At 35.7% G+C, this 14,407-nt stretch overlaps 1 protein-coding gene across 3 annotated transcripts in view; it reads right to left on the bottom strand.

Annotated features, from left to right (window-relative positions):
• WDPCP (WD repeat containing planar cell polarity effector) overlaps nt 1-14,407 on the bottom strand; it is a 156,857-nt gene that overhangs the window by 91,142 nt on the left and 51,308 nt on the right. For all 3 annotated transcript variants that reach the window (XR_010372112.1, XM_064446682.1, XM_064446683.1), the window contains exons 4-8: nt 14,330-14,374; nt 13,314-13,364; nt 10,735-10,805; nt 10,428-10,487; nt 1,066-1,180 (exon numbers count right to left, since the gene is read on the bottom strand). Coding sequence is in view for 2 of the 3 variants with exons in the window: in XM_064446682.1 (XP_064302752.1) it covers nt 1,066-1,180; nt 10,428-10,487; nt 10,735-10,805; nt 13,314-13,364; nt 14,330-14,374 (342 nt within the window). In the remaining variant the exon portion in view is untranslated. The remainder of the gene's footprint in view (nt 1-1,065; nt 1,181-10,427; nt 10,488-10,734; nt 10,806-13,313; nt 13,365-14,329; nt 14,375-14,407) is intronic.

Raw genomic sequence — 14,407 nt, 5'->3', positions numbered from 1 at the left:
TTTGTCACCTGAAAGTACAAAATTCTCCCTCTGGAAACAGAGGGCAGAAAAAATCTGAGACAGAATTAGTAATCTAGTAACTTAAGTGAAAAGTAAAAAAAAGGAGTCAAGATATTAAATGTGTTTTGCATTCTCTGTGTAATTAGTTGATAAAAAATTACATAAGGGTAATTTTTTTGATACTAAAGATTCTACTAACATAGTTATATTAATGTTATTTTTCAAGACTAAACTACAATATACTTATAAGGAAAGATCAGAGCAACACAGTATTGCAGATTTCTTAAATAACCAGGTCAATATTCAATAGATGCCTAGGTGTGGAAGAAAATAAATCACTAAAGATCAAAACTAAATCTAGCATATATTCTTATTAAAAGGTTATAATTTGGGTCTACTTTTTAGGAATTTGGAAGATAATGCACATTTAATTTGGCTCACACCAAAATTCCATATTCTTGATCATGCAGATGCCAAGGCACTGACATGTGCTGGGTTCTCAGTGGAGCTCTGTAGAGACCCATTGAAAAATCTATAGTCATACTATAAAGCTTTAGAAAAGTGTTACATTTTCATAAGTTTTCTTCTGCATTAAACTAAAAAGTCATTTTTAGCAGTCACGAGTTAATAACAGTAGCAAGACTCCAGAAATCTAGAAACCAAATTAGAACACCTCCATGTAACTAATGTTATCCAGCCTTTTCTAATAAGTAAATATATTAATAACTGTCCCATGAATTAATCAGTTGGCTGATGTTATGTTCTGTCCCATTTTACCACTTATGAAACAAACACAACATGTTCAAATGGCCTGTTCACACTGATTAAAATGTGTAAGAAACTGAAGTTTATAAACCCATTCAGTATTTGACAAGCCTGAAAACTTCGATGTGAAATATTATTCTTCAAGTGTTCTTAGTCCTGAGGGTTGTAACTATTGCTTTACATGCAATTACTTGTTGTGTTTGCAAGTCCCCAGTGGCAATAATTAGTCTACCTGTTGACATACTGTTTCTCTACTCTATTGTTAATGTAGGCAATTGATTTGCAAGTGGGTGTAATTACCATCACTGATGGTGTCGGAGATGAGCTTCCCCACCAGGGTCTTGTCAATCACCACTTTCTCCAGCTGTGGCCCAGAAAGGCTTAGGGACACCAATATACCTGAGTGAAAGAGGAGCTAAATCCAAATAGTGAGAAAACAAGACATTAAGAATCATTAATGAAGTGAAGCGTTTCAAGGTACATATTAGCAGCTGTCCATTACGTAGTAATCTAATTTTCAAAATTACAAAAAAGACTTATCGTTGATGTGAGGATGTCTTATAATGACTTTGAAAGCTTTTTCAGTGAAAGGGAGAGGTGTAATATGACCCTGAATTATACAGGTACAAGAATTGCAATTGCAGAACACTTGAAGATGATGTGTGCTAAATCCCCAGACATTGCAGAAAATGTACTAAATTAGTTTGTTAAAAAGAGATAAAAATTCTGTCCGGAATGAGTAAAGGGATGATGCTGCTCACTCTATCATCCATTGACCTGATTTTTTCCTGTATAAAATAACTGCATAATATGCATGAAAAAACATACGAAGTTGGGCTTCATGTAATTTTATATTAATATCACAGATTAAAACCAGCACCTTTTTGCTGTCCTTATGTCTGATCATTCATATATTGTTTAACTTAAATAATGGTGCCCTACCACTGTGGTAGCTGTGGGTTCCTAATAAATCTATATACTCCTTACATAAGATTATAGATGCCTCTCTTAGAAAGAAGGCATTTAAATCATTGGACAGAATAGTCAGAGGCTTATTTCAGTGTTAACTGAATATTTCTGCCTAATTAATCTCAATTAAATGATATATATAACCTTGAAGACTAAGTCACAGTACTTATCAGCTCCTTCTGACGCCGTATCTTGTATGAGAGAGAGAATGCTCAGTGGGAGGAGTCATGAAAACCATTTCGTTTTGCATAATTAAACCATTAAACTTAGTAATTTTCTGAATGCAACTATTACAGCAAAGAGATTCAGAAAATAAACCCCATAAAATTCCCTGCTCCATTGTGAGTTGACCTCACTTTGCCAAGTTACTCCAGTAGCAGTGGTATATGAAAAACTTTATTAGAGAGACATTGTTTTCTTAATAACATGGTAAAAGATGAAGCCAGGGGGTTATAAAAACACATTTCTGACCATATTAATTGTTTAATTCATTGACAAACTTGAGTTCTACAGAAACTTTGATGTAAAAACAGTGGAAAAAAATAACTACTGTGACTTTGATCTTCACATGCAGTACTGAAAACACACTCATATTTTAATTCATCTTCCAGTGCCACCTCTGATCCTGCAAGCTGCTAGACTAGATGACCTCTCTGTCTAAGTTAAACTTTCAGGCCAGCTCTCATTCCTGCTACATGGTAGCAGTTCTGAAGGACTAATTCTGGCATCTAGGTTCATCTCCCTCTAATCAAGGGGTGGGGTGGGTGGGGGTGGGGAACAAACCAAACCACAACCCCAAACCATTATTCATTTAGCAGAGGCTACACCAGCCCTAAACTTGCTGAACAATCTTTTCTGCCAAAGAAATCCTCAGTGGAAAGACTGTTACAGAAATGTACAGAGGGCTCACCAAAGGCCAGAAATCTGGGACTCCAGCTCTTCTATAGAAAAAAACAAAACAACAAAAAAAACCCCCACCAACAACCTACAGCAGTTTTAAAAGAAATTTCTGTGCTTTTAAAAAAATTACTACTAGAGAAGTACTTGCTCTTGTAGTAGAATTTGGCATAAAAATCCCTGTTTGTGTTACACTAGAGCTGGGAGACAAACATGGTTGTATACTTTTTAGTACAACACACCAGTACATAAACACCAGGCAAGCTTCCTTGCAGTGAGAGCTACTGCATTGTATAATAAATAAAAAGTACTGGGGACAGCAAGGTAGTGATCTAACTGAGCTTACCTCTGGTGCAATGCTTTGCTCCCAGTAATTTAGCTATGAAAATTCTCAGTTATAAGTATTTGGATATATTACGATAGCTCTGTGTTCTCTGTAGCAAAAGCAGGACAAGCATATTTAAATAAATTACCTTCTTGCCCTGACTAATATCTTTAACCCCCATTTTTCCGGTCTATCTTCCTGTCAATTCACAGTAGTTTGAAAAGAAATTCTAGTGACGTCTGAAAGCTAAATGAATTTGTTAAGAAATTATCATTTCCCATCCTGCCAAAGTCTAATCATGCATTCGTTTGATAAATATATATAGTCAATGTTTCAATATTCCCTGTCATTGGAGATGTCCTTTAAGGTTATGTCCTAGTAAAAATGTTAGACAGTTACATTCATGCAGCTTTTATTACAATCTTTCAAAACTTCAATTTATCCTTATGTTGAAGTTAGATTAGATGAAATCACAACTTATTTCCAATTTGATAATGTTAAGTCCAGCAAGGTTAGCTGTAACTGTCTGAAGAACCTAGTTGAAGAAGTGAGGTTTGAAACCCAGAAGTTCACAAACTATGACGCAAGCAATGATCAAGCAAAATTACATTAGACCAGTTCTAAATTACTGAATGAATACCAGCCTGCCAGAGAAAACACTCCAAAACCTTCAATGTTCTGTGCCAACAAGAGAGCTGGTGCAGTCACACAAATAAACTCTCTAACCTGTGTCTTCCACAATGCCTTTGCTTGGGAGCTATGTTCTTCCCTCAGAAAATGTTACTGTAATGGTAGGTTGCTCCCATGCTTCCTTTCCTTGCAGGGAGTGAGAAGATCATCCTGGAGTTAACCTGGGATAATAACCCAAGCGAATCAGAAGTCTGCTTGTAGCCTCTAGGTTTACCTGACAGAATAGGGATATATAACACCAATCCAGCTAAAGAGTAGAGGCAAAACATAGGAAAAAATGTGTTTTGATCTGCAGACAGTCAGTGATCTTGAATGACTGCATTATTGAATGAGGCCACATGCTTGTCATTCTGCTGACATCTAATATGCCCATCCAATATGCTGTATAAAGACATGCTTGCAAACTCTTGGCTTGGAAGCAACAAATAAGGTTAGGATTCTTTAACTCCTAAACGTTTCAGGGTGTAAATTCACTTTACACCTATATGTTCATTTCCTGGTAACAATATAAATCACACCTATTACAGAGCTAGAAGAGAAATCTATGAAAACTGCTCCAGTGCATGATGACATTTATATAAATATAAAATATTGTACTAATGGGTGTGCTTTGCTTTACGACTATGAAACTAGTCATTAACCCAATGTTATGTATTGTTAATACTGCAGAGCTTTCTCTCTACACTATCAGAATGGCATGATTGAGTGACAGAAAGTAGGTAAAAATAATATCATTTCCATGGCTTTTATTGTTTCTCCTATTGTGCTCCCTCCTTCTTTATTTTTACAGTAAAACGTTCTTTGCCGTTATTCTCCACAGAAGTTATAGATATTTTGGAAAAACTTTTAATTTAACAAATTTTTGCTATGATAACTTACCGTAGTTGGCAATATACCTGTGCTCCACATGTTTAAGTCCTTCCCTCTAGAAACTTTAGAGTCTAAATTTAAAAAGTAAATCAGAGACCTTACACCCTTTATGGCCATGTAAAGTCAGTATTTCTTCTACTTCCCATTAAAAATCCTTTGAATTAGAATGGGGGCTTTTTAAAAATGTTTACCATGAAATACAAGAAGGTATTTAAATAAGACGGGGAAGTGATTGGGTCACCATTCCTGGAGGTATTTAAAAGACATGTAGATGTGGTGCTTAGGGACATGGTTTAGTGGTGGACATGGTAGTGTTAGCTTAACCATTGGACTTGATGATCTTAAGGGTCTTTTCTGACCTAAATGATTCTGTGGTTCTGCGATTCTGTATTATCCTTGATAAAAAATATTTTGTAAGAGAAAATATTTATGTGCTTGAATTGAAACTTCACTATTTTGATTCCTTACTTTGTAGACTATGCAAAGACTGTTACATGATAATAAGATTCAGGTGCTTGCATAAGCTTGCATAGTTAAGCTCATATTTTAGTCGGTGGGAGCAGTCCAATCATAAGCACGAATTAATATAAAGCAAATGGGGAAGACTGCAAACTTGGCCTGAACATAGATACACAGTGATCCAGCTCCAAAAAGTACTGTCAAGGGAATTGCCCATCATTGCTAAACAGTAAAAGCAAACATAAGAGGCATTATTTACACAAGGCAAAGTCATTCCATCTAACAGCTATCAAATTAGGAAAAGAAGCTCATAATAATGAAAGACATCACAAATTTTTCAGACTGAATTACTGTGATATGAAAAATAGAAATCAGAAGTCTCATCTCTACAGCTTTAAAAGTCTCAAGGTGTTCCTAAACAAAATATGAAAACATGACTTCACACCTATTGGAAGAATAGGCATAGCCTTTGCACTTGAACATAGTCTGAGTAAAATGTTTGGGCATCTGGTCATACTAGATGCTGGGACGGAAGGGTCACTTAATTCTCTGTTACTGACAAGGTGAATGTGAAGACTTTGATAGAGGGAATTATGTACTTTGTGTTCCAAAAATGGTTCTCCAATGAGCAAAAAGACATAAGAAGGAGCAGGGGATACTCAGGGGAAGACCTGAGTATCCCTTCCCCAATAGCAAAGTGCTCCAATACGTATTTGAGTTTTTATTAAGTAAAACACTTAAGTACAGGCTCATGACTTATGGACTTTAGTAGAACTTATGCATGTACTTAAGTGGATTCCTTTATCCTTGGAAGTCTTAGCCCTTGACTCCTCATTCATATACCTTAGCTGCTTATCAGCCCTTCTACCTAAAAAGATACCTGCAGAGCAAAGCCAGGATTTGCTTCTATCTGATTAAAATTGGAAGAGAAGGAAAATATGCCTGTAAAGAATATTGCTGCAAACTGTTTTCCCTTACAGAACCCAGCTGACAAAGGAATATGCAAAAGGAGAAGAGAATTGCAAAGCATTTCTTGTTCAAGCAGGTTCCCAGGGTTTTCCCCACCTCTTCATTCCACATTGCTTTCTTAGCCACCCTACCATAATTACTCTGTTGCATGCCTTATTACAGATGAAGTTATTGTTGTTACATGTTACCGTTTCACAATAATCAATGCATTTGTACTTCTAGCTCCAAATCTCTAAACCCACACAACACATTAATGGCTGCGATCAAAAGCAACCAAAATAATTCCATATGAGGGCAGCGTTTCTCTTAGTAACCAGTTATGGGTACTAGCTTCTCATGTATTCTAGCCAGAATGTCTTGATTTTGGTATCAGATGTGCTACTGTATGTCACCACATATCTTGCTAAATCAGTTTGCTATGGGGATTGTAGCTGATGTAACAAGCCATGTCAGCAAACATTGCTGTGCATCTCAATTCAGAATCCAGTTTTAAGTATGTCAATGATGGTAACATTAAAACTGTTCATATACATATGTAAATTGCAACACAAATAAAATTAAATCAAATAAAAGTAATTTTGCAAAGAATATATGCATCTCTCTCACTAGCAGGTAACAGATATGATTCACAGCTAGCGCTTGGCTTTTGTACAATAAAATAATTCAGTGATGGCATGTGTTTAATTCTACATCGTAATGCAAATGTAAAATGAAAAAAGTTGGAAATCTAATGTTTTGGCCAGATGTCATTATTTTTTACTACCTTATATTGTAAGACCAAACCTGAAACAATGGTATAATGTCACAGGACTGATTTAATGATTTTGTGACAAAACTTACAAAAGCATTCCAAAGAATTAGAGAAGGAGACCAAGAGGAAGGGAAGCAGCCAGAGCTGAGTTGAGTAAAATCAACAATATTGATAAAATTAATTCCTTAGATGATTACTCCTCTTGCAGAGAAAGTGAGGAGTAAATTGTTTATTTAATTATGAACAATAGAGTGGCATCTTATTGTAAACATTTCCTGTCTTTTTTCTGTCATCCTTCTTTCATGGTCTGTTTATTTTCCTTTGATATCAACTAACTGAAGATTACAGGATTATTTCAGCAACTCATCACAGGTCATCAAATTTGGGGTTCAGAAGTACCATACAGAAATGGTGTGCATTCAGATCCTGTTGGAACAAGCAGGAACAGAGCTAAAGAAAAGACCTCAGTCCTTTAGGGCTCAACTAAGCTCTTTTAAATAGGAGGGCAAGCTCCTTGACAAAAATCCCTGTACAGTCTAGGTTTTGTTTACATGAACCAGCACATCATCTATTTCAGAAGCTCCAAGCAGTACTAGAATGTATACTCAGGACTGTAAAAATAAAGGTCAATTGATTATTTTTTTTTTTGTAATGGACAAGGAAGTAAATACGAAACTTCCAAATGCACTGACTGTAAAAAAAAAAAAGGAATAGGAGAAATTTTGATGCATAAAATTAAACATTAAGAAAGGTAGAAAGCTGGTCCAGCATTATTGTAGTTCCAGGCAAACTCATACAGAAGAGCCAATTTTGAGACATACATTCATCCAACGGACAAGATAATCTGCATGCAAACTAACCAGATTTTTCATTGAGGCATATGCATGAAGTCTAATTGGTCATTTGCACACAAACAGTTAACATGAAAACACACTTATTTTTAGCAGCTGCATGTTTAAATTTATAGCCCCCAATTTTTGCCTGTGGACTAGTTAGAAGCTGGAAGTGCTGGAGGAAGCAGTGAGGTATTAGGAATAGTGATGTTTAGGTTCCAGAAGATACACTAGCAGCAGTCCTATGATGGTTTGTCACAAAATCTGAGGGAAATCATACTAGTTTTAAAAATTATAGTCTTGTTATCATTGTATCACCTTTCAGATTTTTTTTCCATTTGTTCTGTCTTGCTAAAGGTACTACAGCCATCGAGTATTTGGATAGCACATTGGGAAACACAAAGGGAACACAAAGGGAACTCCTCCTAGTTCAGCTAAAGATATGGCAGATTCACATACAGAGAACATTTATCAAAAAAATGTGATGGTGGTTAAATATTTTAATTTCTATAAATAAATTTATTTGACATCGTATTGTTACTAAAAAGCAAAGAGCTAAAAAAAAGATACTATAGTTAACCTACTTAGACTTAGCCCAAATGACTGAAAATTACAACAGTCAGGGTAATTCGCTACATGCTTTCCATGATGTTTGTCTGACATGTTGCTTTCTATTACACTTGAAGGTTAATGCAAACATGGACACTTCTTTTTCCACTAGCAGCTGCTCTGGTATCCATCCAAAATTACATGTGAATACAGTAGTGCTATGACACAGATTGCACTATTATGTGATAAGCACTTTCTGCTGAAACAGTTCATTAGTCTCCTACTTAGAACTAAAAAATTTAATGTACAACGTCTTTTCCAGAAGCTTCAGAACATTTGTATCAAGAAGGGAGGAGAGTCCAGATATTCCTGCAAAATGCTCAGACAGATGAGCAGCAGAAAACCAAAATGTTTGACATAAAAATTGATAGAAGACAGGTTTTCTGTTCTAGGTCTCCCAAATTATTGATTTTTTCTCTGTTTTATTTTAATTTGTTGGACAGCTTATATTTTCAGAAAGACAGAAAGTGGAATAACACAATTGTTTTGGCAGAACATTCTAAGCCCTGTTGGAGACTTCAATTATCAGCCATTATTATATTAAAAAACATTTTGTTTTGTGATTGAGAAACCAAAAGCAGAATTTAAGAACAGAGAAGTGACTATGATTTTTATCTGTAACTTTAGCTCTGGCCATGTTATAAGCTATACTATCATTCATACCCTGGCTATACAAGCCACCTAAAAAATCATTAAAAAATACTCAATTTACCAAGCTACCACTTTACATATTGCAATCTAATATATAGCCAGACCTAATTTACTAAGATAAAAACATCCAACTCTTTTCTTTCTGACCTTGTACAAGAAATAAGTAAAATTGTATTTGTCTCCTTTTTGTTTACGTAAGCCTGAAACTACTTAGAGGCTGCTAAGTAAAAAAAAAAAAAGTTTTATACAGATCAAAAATGTTATATTAAAAAGGCAGGATGATCAAATTTTGGCAAGAAGTTCACTGATTGAAAGTATGTATTGGTAAGGAATGTGAGTGGATGCAGATAGATGGGAGGTGAAGGAAAATGACAGAGGGAGAATGGAAAGGGAAAGAAAATGAAGAGACAGCAGCAAACTGGGAAGCAGATGAATACACTCATGGCTAATTGACTCAGTATTTCTTAATTCCTTTCCCAATTCAAATTCCTTTCCTAATCAGAGCAATACTAACAGAAAAAAAATGAATCTTCTAAATTAGCATACAATTAATATTTAAATCAGTTCTAGAAGATTAACATTCACAGATATATACTATGTAATCCATACACAAATTATATACATTTACTAGTGATAAAATCTGACTGGCAAATGTAGCTTAGACAATAATATCTTTATTATGGATACAAAAAGACTATATACTGTTTGGCATGTCAGGTATTTAAAAATTTTGCTATTCTTAAAGACATTTCTGGAATTTCAGCTGTACAATGTTTGAATATTTAATATTCATCCCACTGACACACATTTGTAACTATTTGAATTAGAAGAAAAAAATTATTAATCTGAAAAAGCATAAAACTTAGAATACAAAATTTCTTTTTAGAAACAAAATTAGGAATATTTATAAGTATTACCCATGCCAAAGCAGCTTCAAATGTGATGCCCATTCCACATGAACAATGAAGACTGCAGAAACTTATGAAGTACATTACGTATGTTTTTCAGAACAAGCTCATGATTAAAGAGCTAGAGCATGTGTCATGTTTAGCTCTCCTACCTACCCCATGTTCTGTGTTAACAAGGGTGCGAAAAGCTGTTTCTTTTATACAATCTGTGGATCTTAGACAGAGAACTTAGCTACATGCGTGCCACACGTCACAATATCTTTTCTTCCATAACTTGATTAAGATCTAGCTGGTTTAGTGTTATACCTTCCCTCCCATATTACACAAGCACAAAGTAAAACAATTTGCAACAGACGTGTAAATAATTAAGATATAAAAATGTAATATAACATAGATTCCAGACCTGTCTGTGTATTTTCATCGCTCCCTTAGCCTGCTGTTTTTAAATACAGGATGCTTTCAGTTTCCCCAAATAATAATAATAATAATCTCACAGAATCAGGGCCCTTTAATGTAGTTTTCTTTGTTGATAAAAACCAGATTTTTAGTTTGTAGCATCTCTTTCAGGTTAGACATTTAAATAAACACAATCTAGGTAATAAGAGCCGATACATTAAAAAACCCCAATGATTTTCTGCATTAGTTAACATTTTAATGCTATTGCATCAATCACTGAATGGCTGTTCAGTTCCACTGACTGAACATTCCAAGAGCTTGTCAAAACATTTTACCTGACAGATACGTTTGTTCTTCCATTTGCTCCGCACACATTGACTGTTTTGCATTAAGTCCTAAAGGACAACAGAAAACAGAGAGTGGAGCTGGTATACATTGTCACTATCCGTTAACATACTTCTTATTTTCAAGTTTATAGATGAAGCATGCTACACAAAGATGCAGCTGTTTTAGAACAGCCCGCCAGACAAAAGCACATTTATCATCACTGGGCAAGTTGGATCTTTATGAAAATTAAAGCTGTTGAAAGAGGTTTGAAAACCGGATTATATGTTGCTGTACTTGAAACTTTCTGAAACATACCTCTACCTCCTTGAGTGTATCTCGCAGTTTGTCTGGTCGCTTGTTTTTCAGTATCCAAGGATAATCCCGAGCTGGCAAATAGAAGTTAATAAAAAAGAGAAGATAGAGAAATGGGTATATATAGGTGACTATACACATATACGTGTGTGTATATATATATGTGTGTGTGTGCACAAACATATTTATATATAATTAAAAGTTCTTTGAGTTGAGCTTCTTTTTCTGTGGAAGCACAAAACTAAGATTCCTAGGAATTACCTTAAACGTAAAACTTACCTATAATTGGAAGGAAATGGCTATGGCTTCTATTGGTTTGTATTGTCAAACGATATAATTTTGAAAGGCTCTGTCGTAGGAACAGTTAGCATGAAATATCCACGCTGACCATGACTTCACCATGATAATTGTGTACAAATCTCTCAGGATGTACTATCTTACCCAGCCACTAAGCACTTGCGAAGAGAAAGCATCTCACATTCAGTATGTTAACCCAAATTCAAGTTATCAAATCCTAAAGAGATACTATTATTTTGAACTAGCATTTCGTTGCCTAATTTCCAAAGCAGGCACTAATGTGACTGCAAAATACATATGCATGAATATATGCATATATAGAGGTATTAACAACAGGTAGTTGTGGACACCATAACTTATATTATGGAGTATAGTAATTTATAGGATTTGTTCTTGAAAATTTGGTCTGAAGAATCTGCCAACTCAAGCAAACAAGAAACTGTATGACTGCTACAGTCCTTTAACAAACGTATTAATCTTCAGCAAACTGTTGTGAAAATTCTGGCCTAACACATTAATCCTGAAACCAGGAGGCAAAGCTTCCTCTGGAGTTTCTAGTAATTGGCTTGTTTCATGGCTGAGAATCAGGCTCTAATAACTTGTGAAATGTCATCATTTAAAAGTGAGCAGTTTTCTGTTCAGAAGTATACAATATAAACCATGAGAGGCTACAGAACACATTGTCTTTTTAAAATCTAGCCTATTTAAAGGAAACTGATGAAAAGTTTTGAGCTCTAAGCTGTCAGTCTGTATGCCAACTTCCAGATTGCATGACTAACAGTTGTGTTTAAACCTCCTTGCAAAAAGGAGCTTACAATAGAAGTGCCATAGAGTGAAAAAATGAAGGATTTAATATATTAACAAAAGAGCACACCAACATACAACTTCTCTTTGTATTTTATTGGACTGAAGCCAGCGTTGGTGGAACTGTTATGATAATATTAATTAGGCATATAAGATCACATTTTCAATGGGTGCCTTCATAAATACTGCAATATTTATCCATATATGCAAAATGGGAAATTGCCTGTCCAGATACCAAACTATATATACAAATCAACAGGCTGTGAAAAAAGTTACCCAGTGCTTCTCTTTAAGAAATGTGCCATACAGTGCTTTGTGCCTAGGCCACCCTTGTATTTACAGCAACAAGCTACAGTAGCTTGTGTTCCTTTTTCATGTCACATGTATAAAAGATAACAGTTGGGTCTTCTGTATAACAGGGTTTATCTGGGCCTGCTTCTCTTTCCATACAGGCAGCGCCTGTAAGATAATGCTACGCAGAGCACAAGGGATGTAAACCCATTATGCTCCTCCCTACTTATAACCCTTTCTCACCTCCCCAACTTTACAGAGCTGTATTGATTCTGACTGACACACAACCCTCCACAGCGGGTGTAGATTTGCCACATGGCTGCGTGTGCCTTTATACCCATTCCCAGTGGGGCTTCAACCTGCTCCAAACACACCTTATAGTGTTGCAAATAACTTATCCTCTGGAGCATATTTTGCCTTCAAATGCACGCACAATTCCATGTGAATTTTCGTTATGGTAAGATAAAATGTTAAGGCAATTCTTACAGCATGCGTATTACTTTGTGAAGTCATCTGAAAAACAATTAGATTTTTCAGAGTTGTCATGTAATAGTGTTTGAACATTAATGAATGCTCTGAGCAATAACAACTATGCAGGAGTTGTAAAACTTGAGCTAAAGAAAAGTTGTACTAATATAAAAATCTTTAACTGTCACCATACTGCTGTGTGATAGCATAAACTGAAATTGCTTTTAACCAGATAATGCAGGAACAGTGTAAATGTTTCAAAGCTAAAAGCTTTCTATGAAGGCAGCTGATTATTAACCTGGAATCTGATTTGGGCTGAAAGTATTTTAGTTATAATCTTCAGTTTTGGGGCAGTTGCTATTTCAATACAAGAGCTGATTGGGAAAATGTTTATTGCTCATCTGCTGAGTAAATTTCATAAGGAAAAATCTGGATTGTGATTATTTTTGTGATTCCTCTTGACAATGGATTTGAGAAGCAATACACACTACCATGCTTAGTGACACAGAATAAAAAGCACATTGCAAATACACCAGAAAGGAATAATTACAACTTTTCCAGTTTTTTGCTGCGTAGTTCTGTGACCGTCCATCTTAGATGGCATGTACAGAAAGTTACACTGGAAGCAGTCTGAGGTTATTTTAATGCTTTTCCAGGGGCATCACCAAACCAAACGAATAACCTGGTCTTACTGTAACAAGAAACTCAGAAAATATCCTTACATTCTGCTGGCTTTTGCTTCTCTTCTAAGTAATCATGCTTCATCTGTGATGCTAAAGAAAGGATGAAAAGATTAATGATAATCGTTACGACTGCTGTCAGCAAATATTAATATTAGAAAGAAAATTCATACAGTTTGATAAAACACAGAAATTTACAAAAAATTAAGACAGCCCCAATGTTTTCACCTCGTAAGGCAGATACCTTAAATTTGCAGTGAAAGAAAGGCTTATGCAGCCCAACAGGTGGGCTGGCATTACTGAGCCTCCAATCTCATCAGATAGTGAAGTGAGCTGCAACTGAACCCAGAAGAGAAGCTGAGTCAGTCTTTCAGCATGGAGACAACGTATTAACCACGAAACTCAGCCCATGGGATGCCCACACAAGCCTCTGCTCTAACCTAGCCGCAAAGAGGAAGTAACTCTAGCCAAAGAGACCTTTTGGCCCATCGTGAAACTTCTGGGATTAACAGGATTAATCAGATAAAGAAAATTGATCGTTCACTCTGAAATGGCCATTTCAGATACCAGACAGGGACGCAAGAGGCCAGGGCTGGCACTCTCGCATGTTCATGATGCCCTCTGCTGGGATTCCATCAAACACCCAACTACCGCAGCAGCCAGGGTCCAACTGCCTGAGCCCTGGTCGGCACCGTCCCTCACAATGATGTTAGGACCGTGTTTTGGTATCCTGCAGCAGGCTAAAGGGCTGAATAGCATACAAAATAGAATATAAAATATAAGAATTCAGAGTGCAAAATCCCACTGAGGCTTCTAAGGAATTAAAGGTTGGTAAATATTTTTCCAGTTTTTATCTTCTGTGGAATAAAAAAGTTTTTTAATACTCTGACATAACTTGGGAGAGAGAATCTCCTTCTGTGCTTCCTCACTCTATAGAAATATAGAGGCATATATTAACAAGAAATCCAAAGTTGCATTTTTCAGAGCAAGCAATCAGGGTCAAAGACTGAACATTTGGAAGTTTAGTTTAGTTTTAGTTATGGTTATTTGTATTTTACCTGATTCTTTCTTGTCATAGTACTGGTGGATCCCAATATCTTCATCTATACAATTGAATGTAAATATATTTAATTATG

Source organism: Phalacrocorax carbo, chromosome 3, assembly GCF_963921805.1.
Source record: "Phalacrocorax carbo chromosome 3, bPhaCar2.1, whole genome shotgun sequence".
Classification (NCBI taxonomy): domain Eukaryota; kingdom Metazoa; phylum Chordata; class Aves; order Suliformes; family Phalacrocoracidae; genus Phalacrocorax; species Phalacrocorax carbo.
This window is presented reverse-complemented; position numbering and strand designations above follow the sequence as displayed.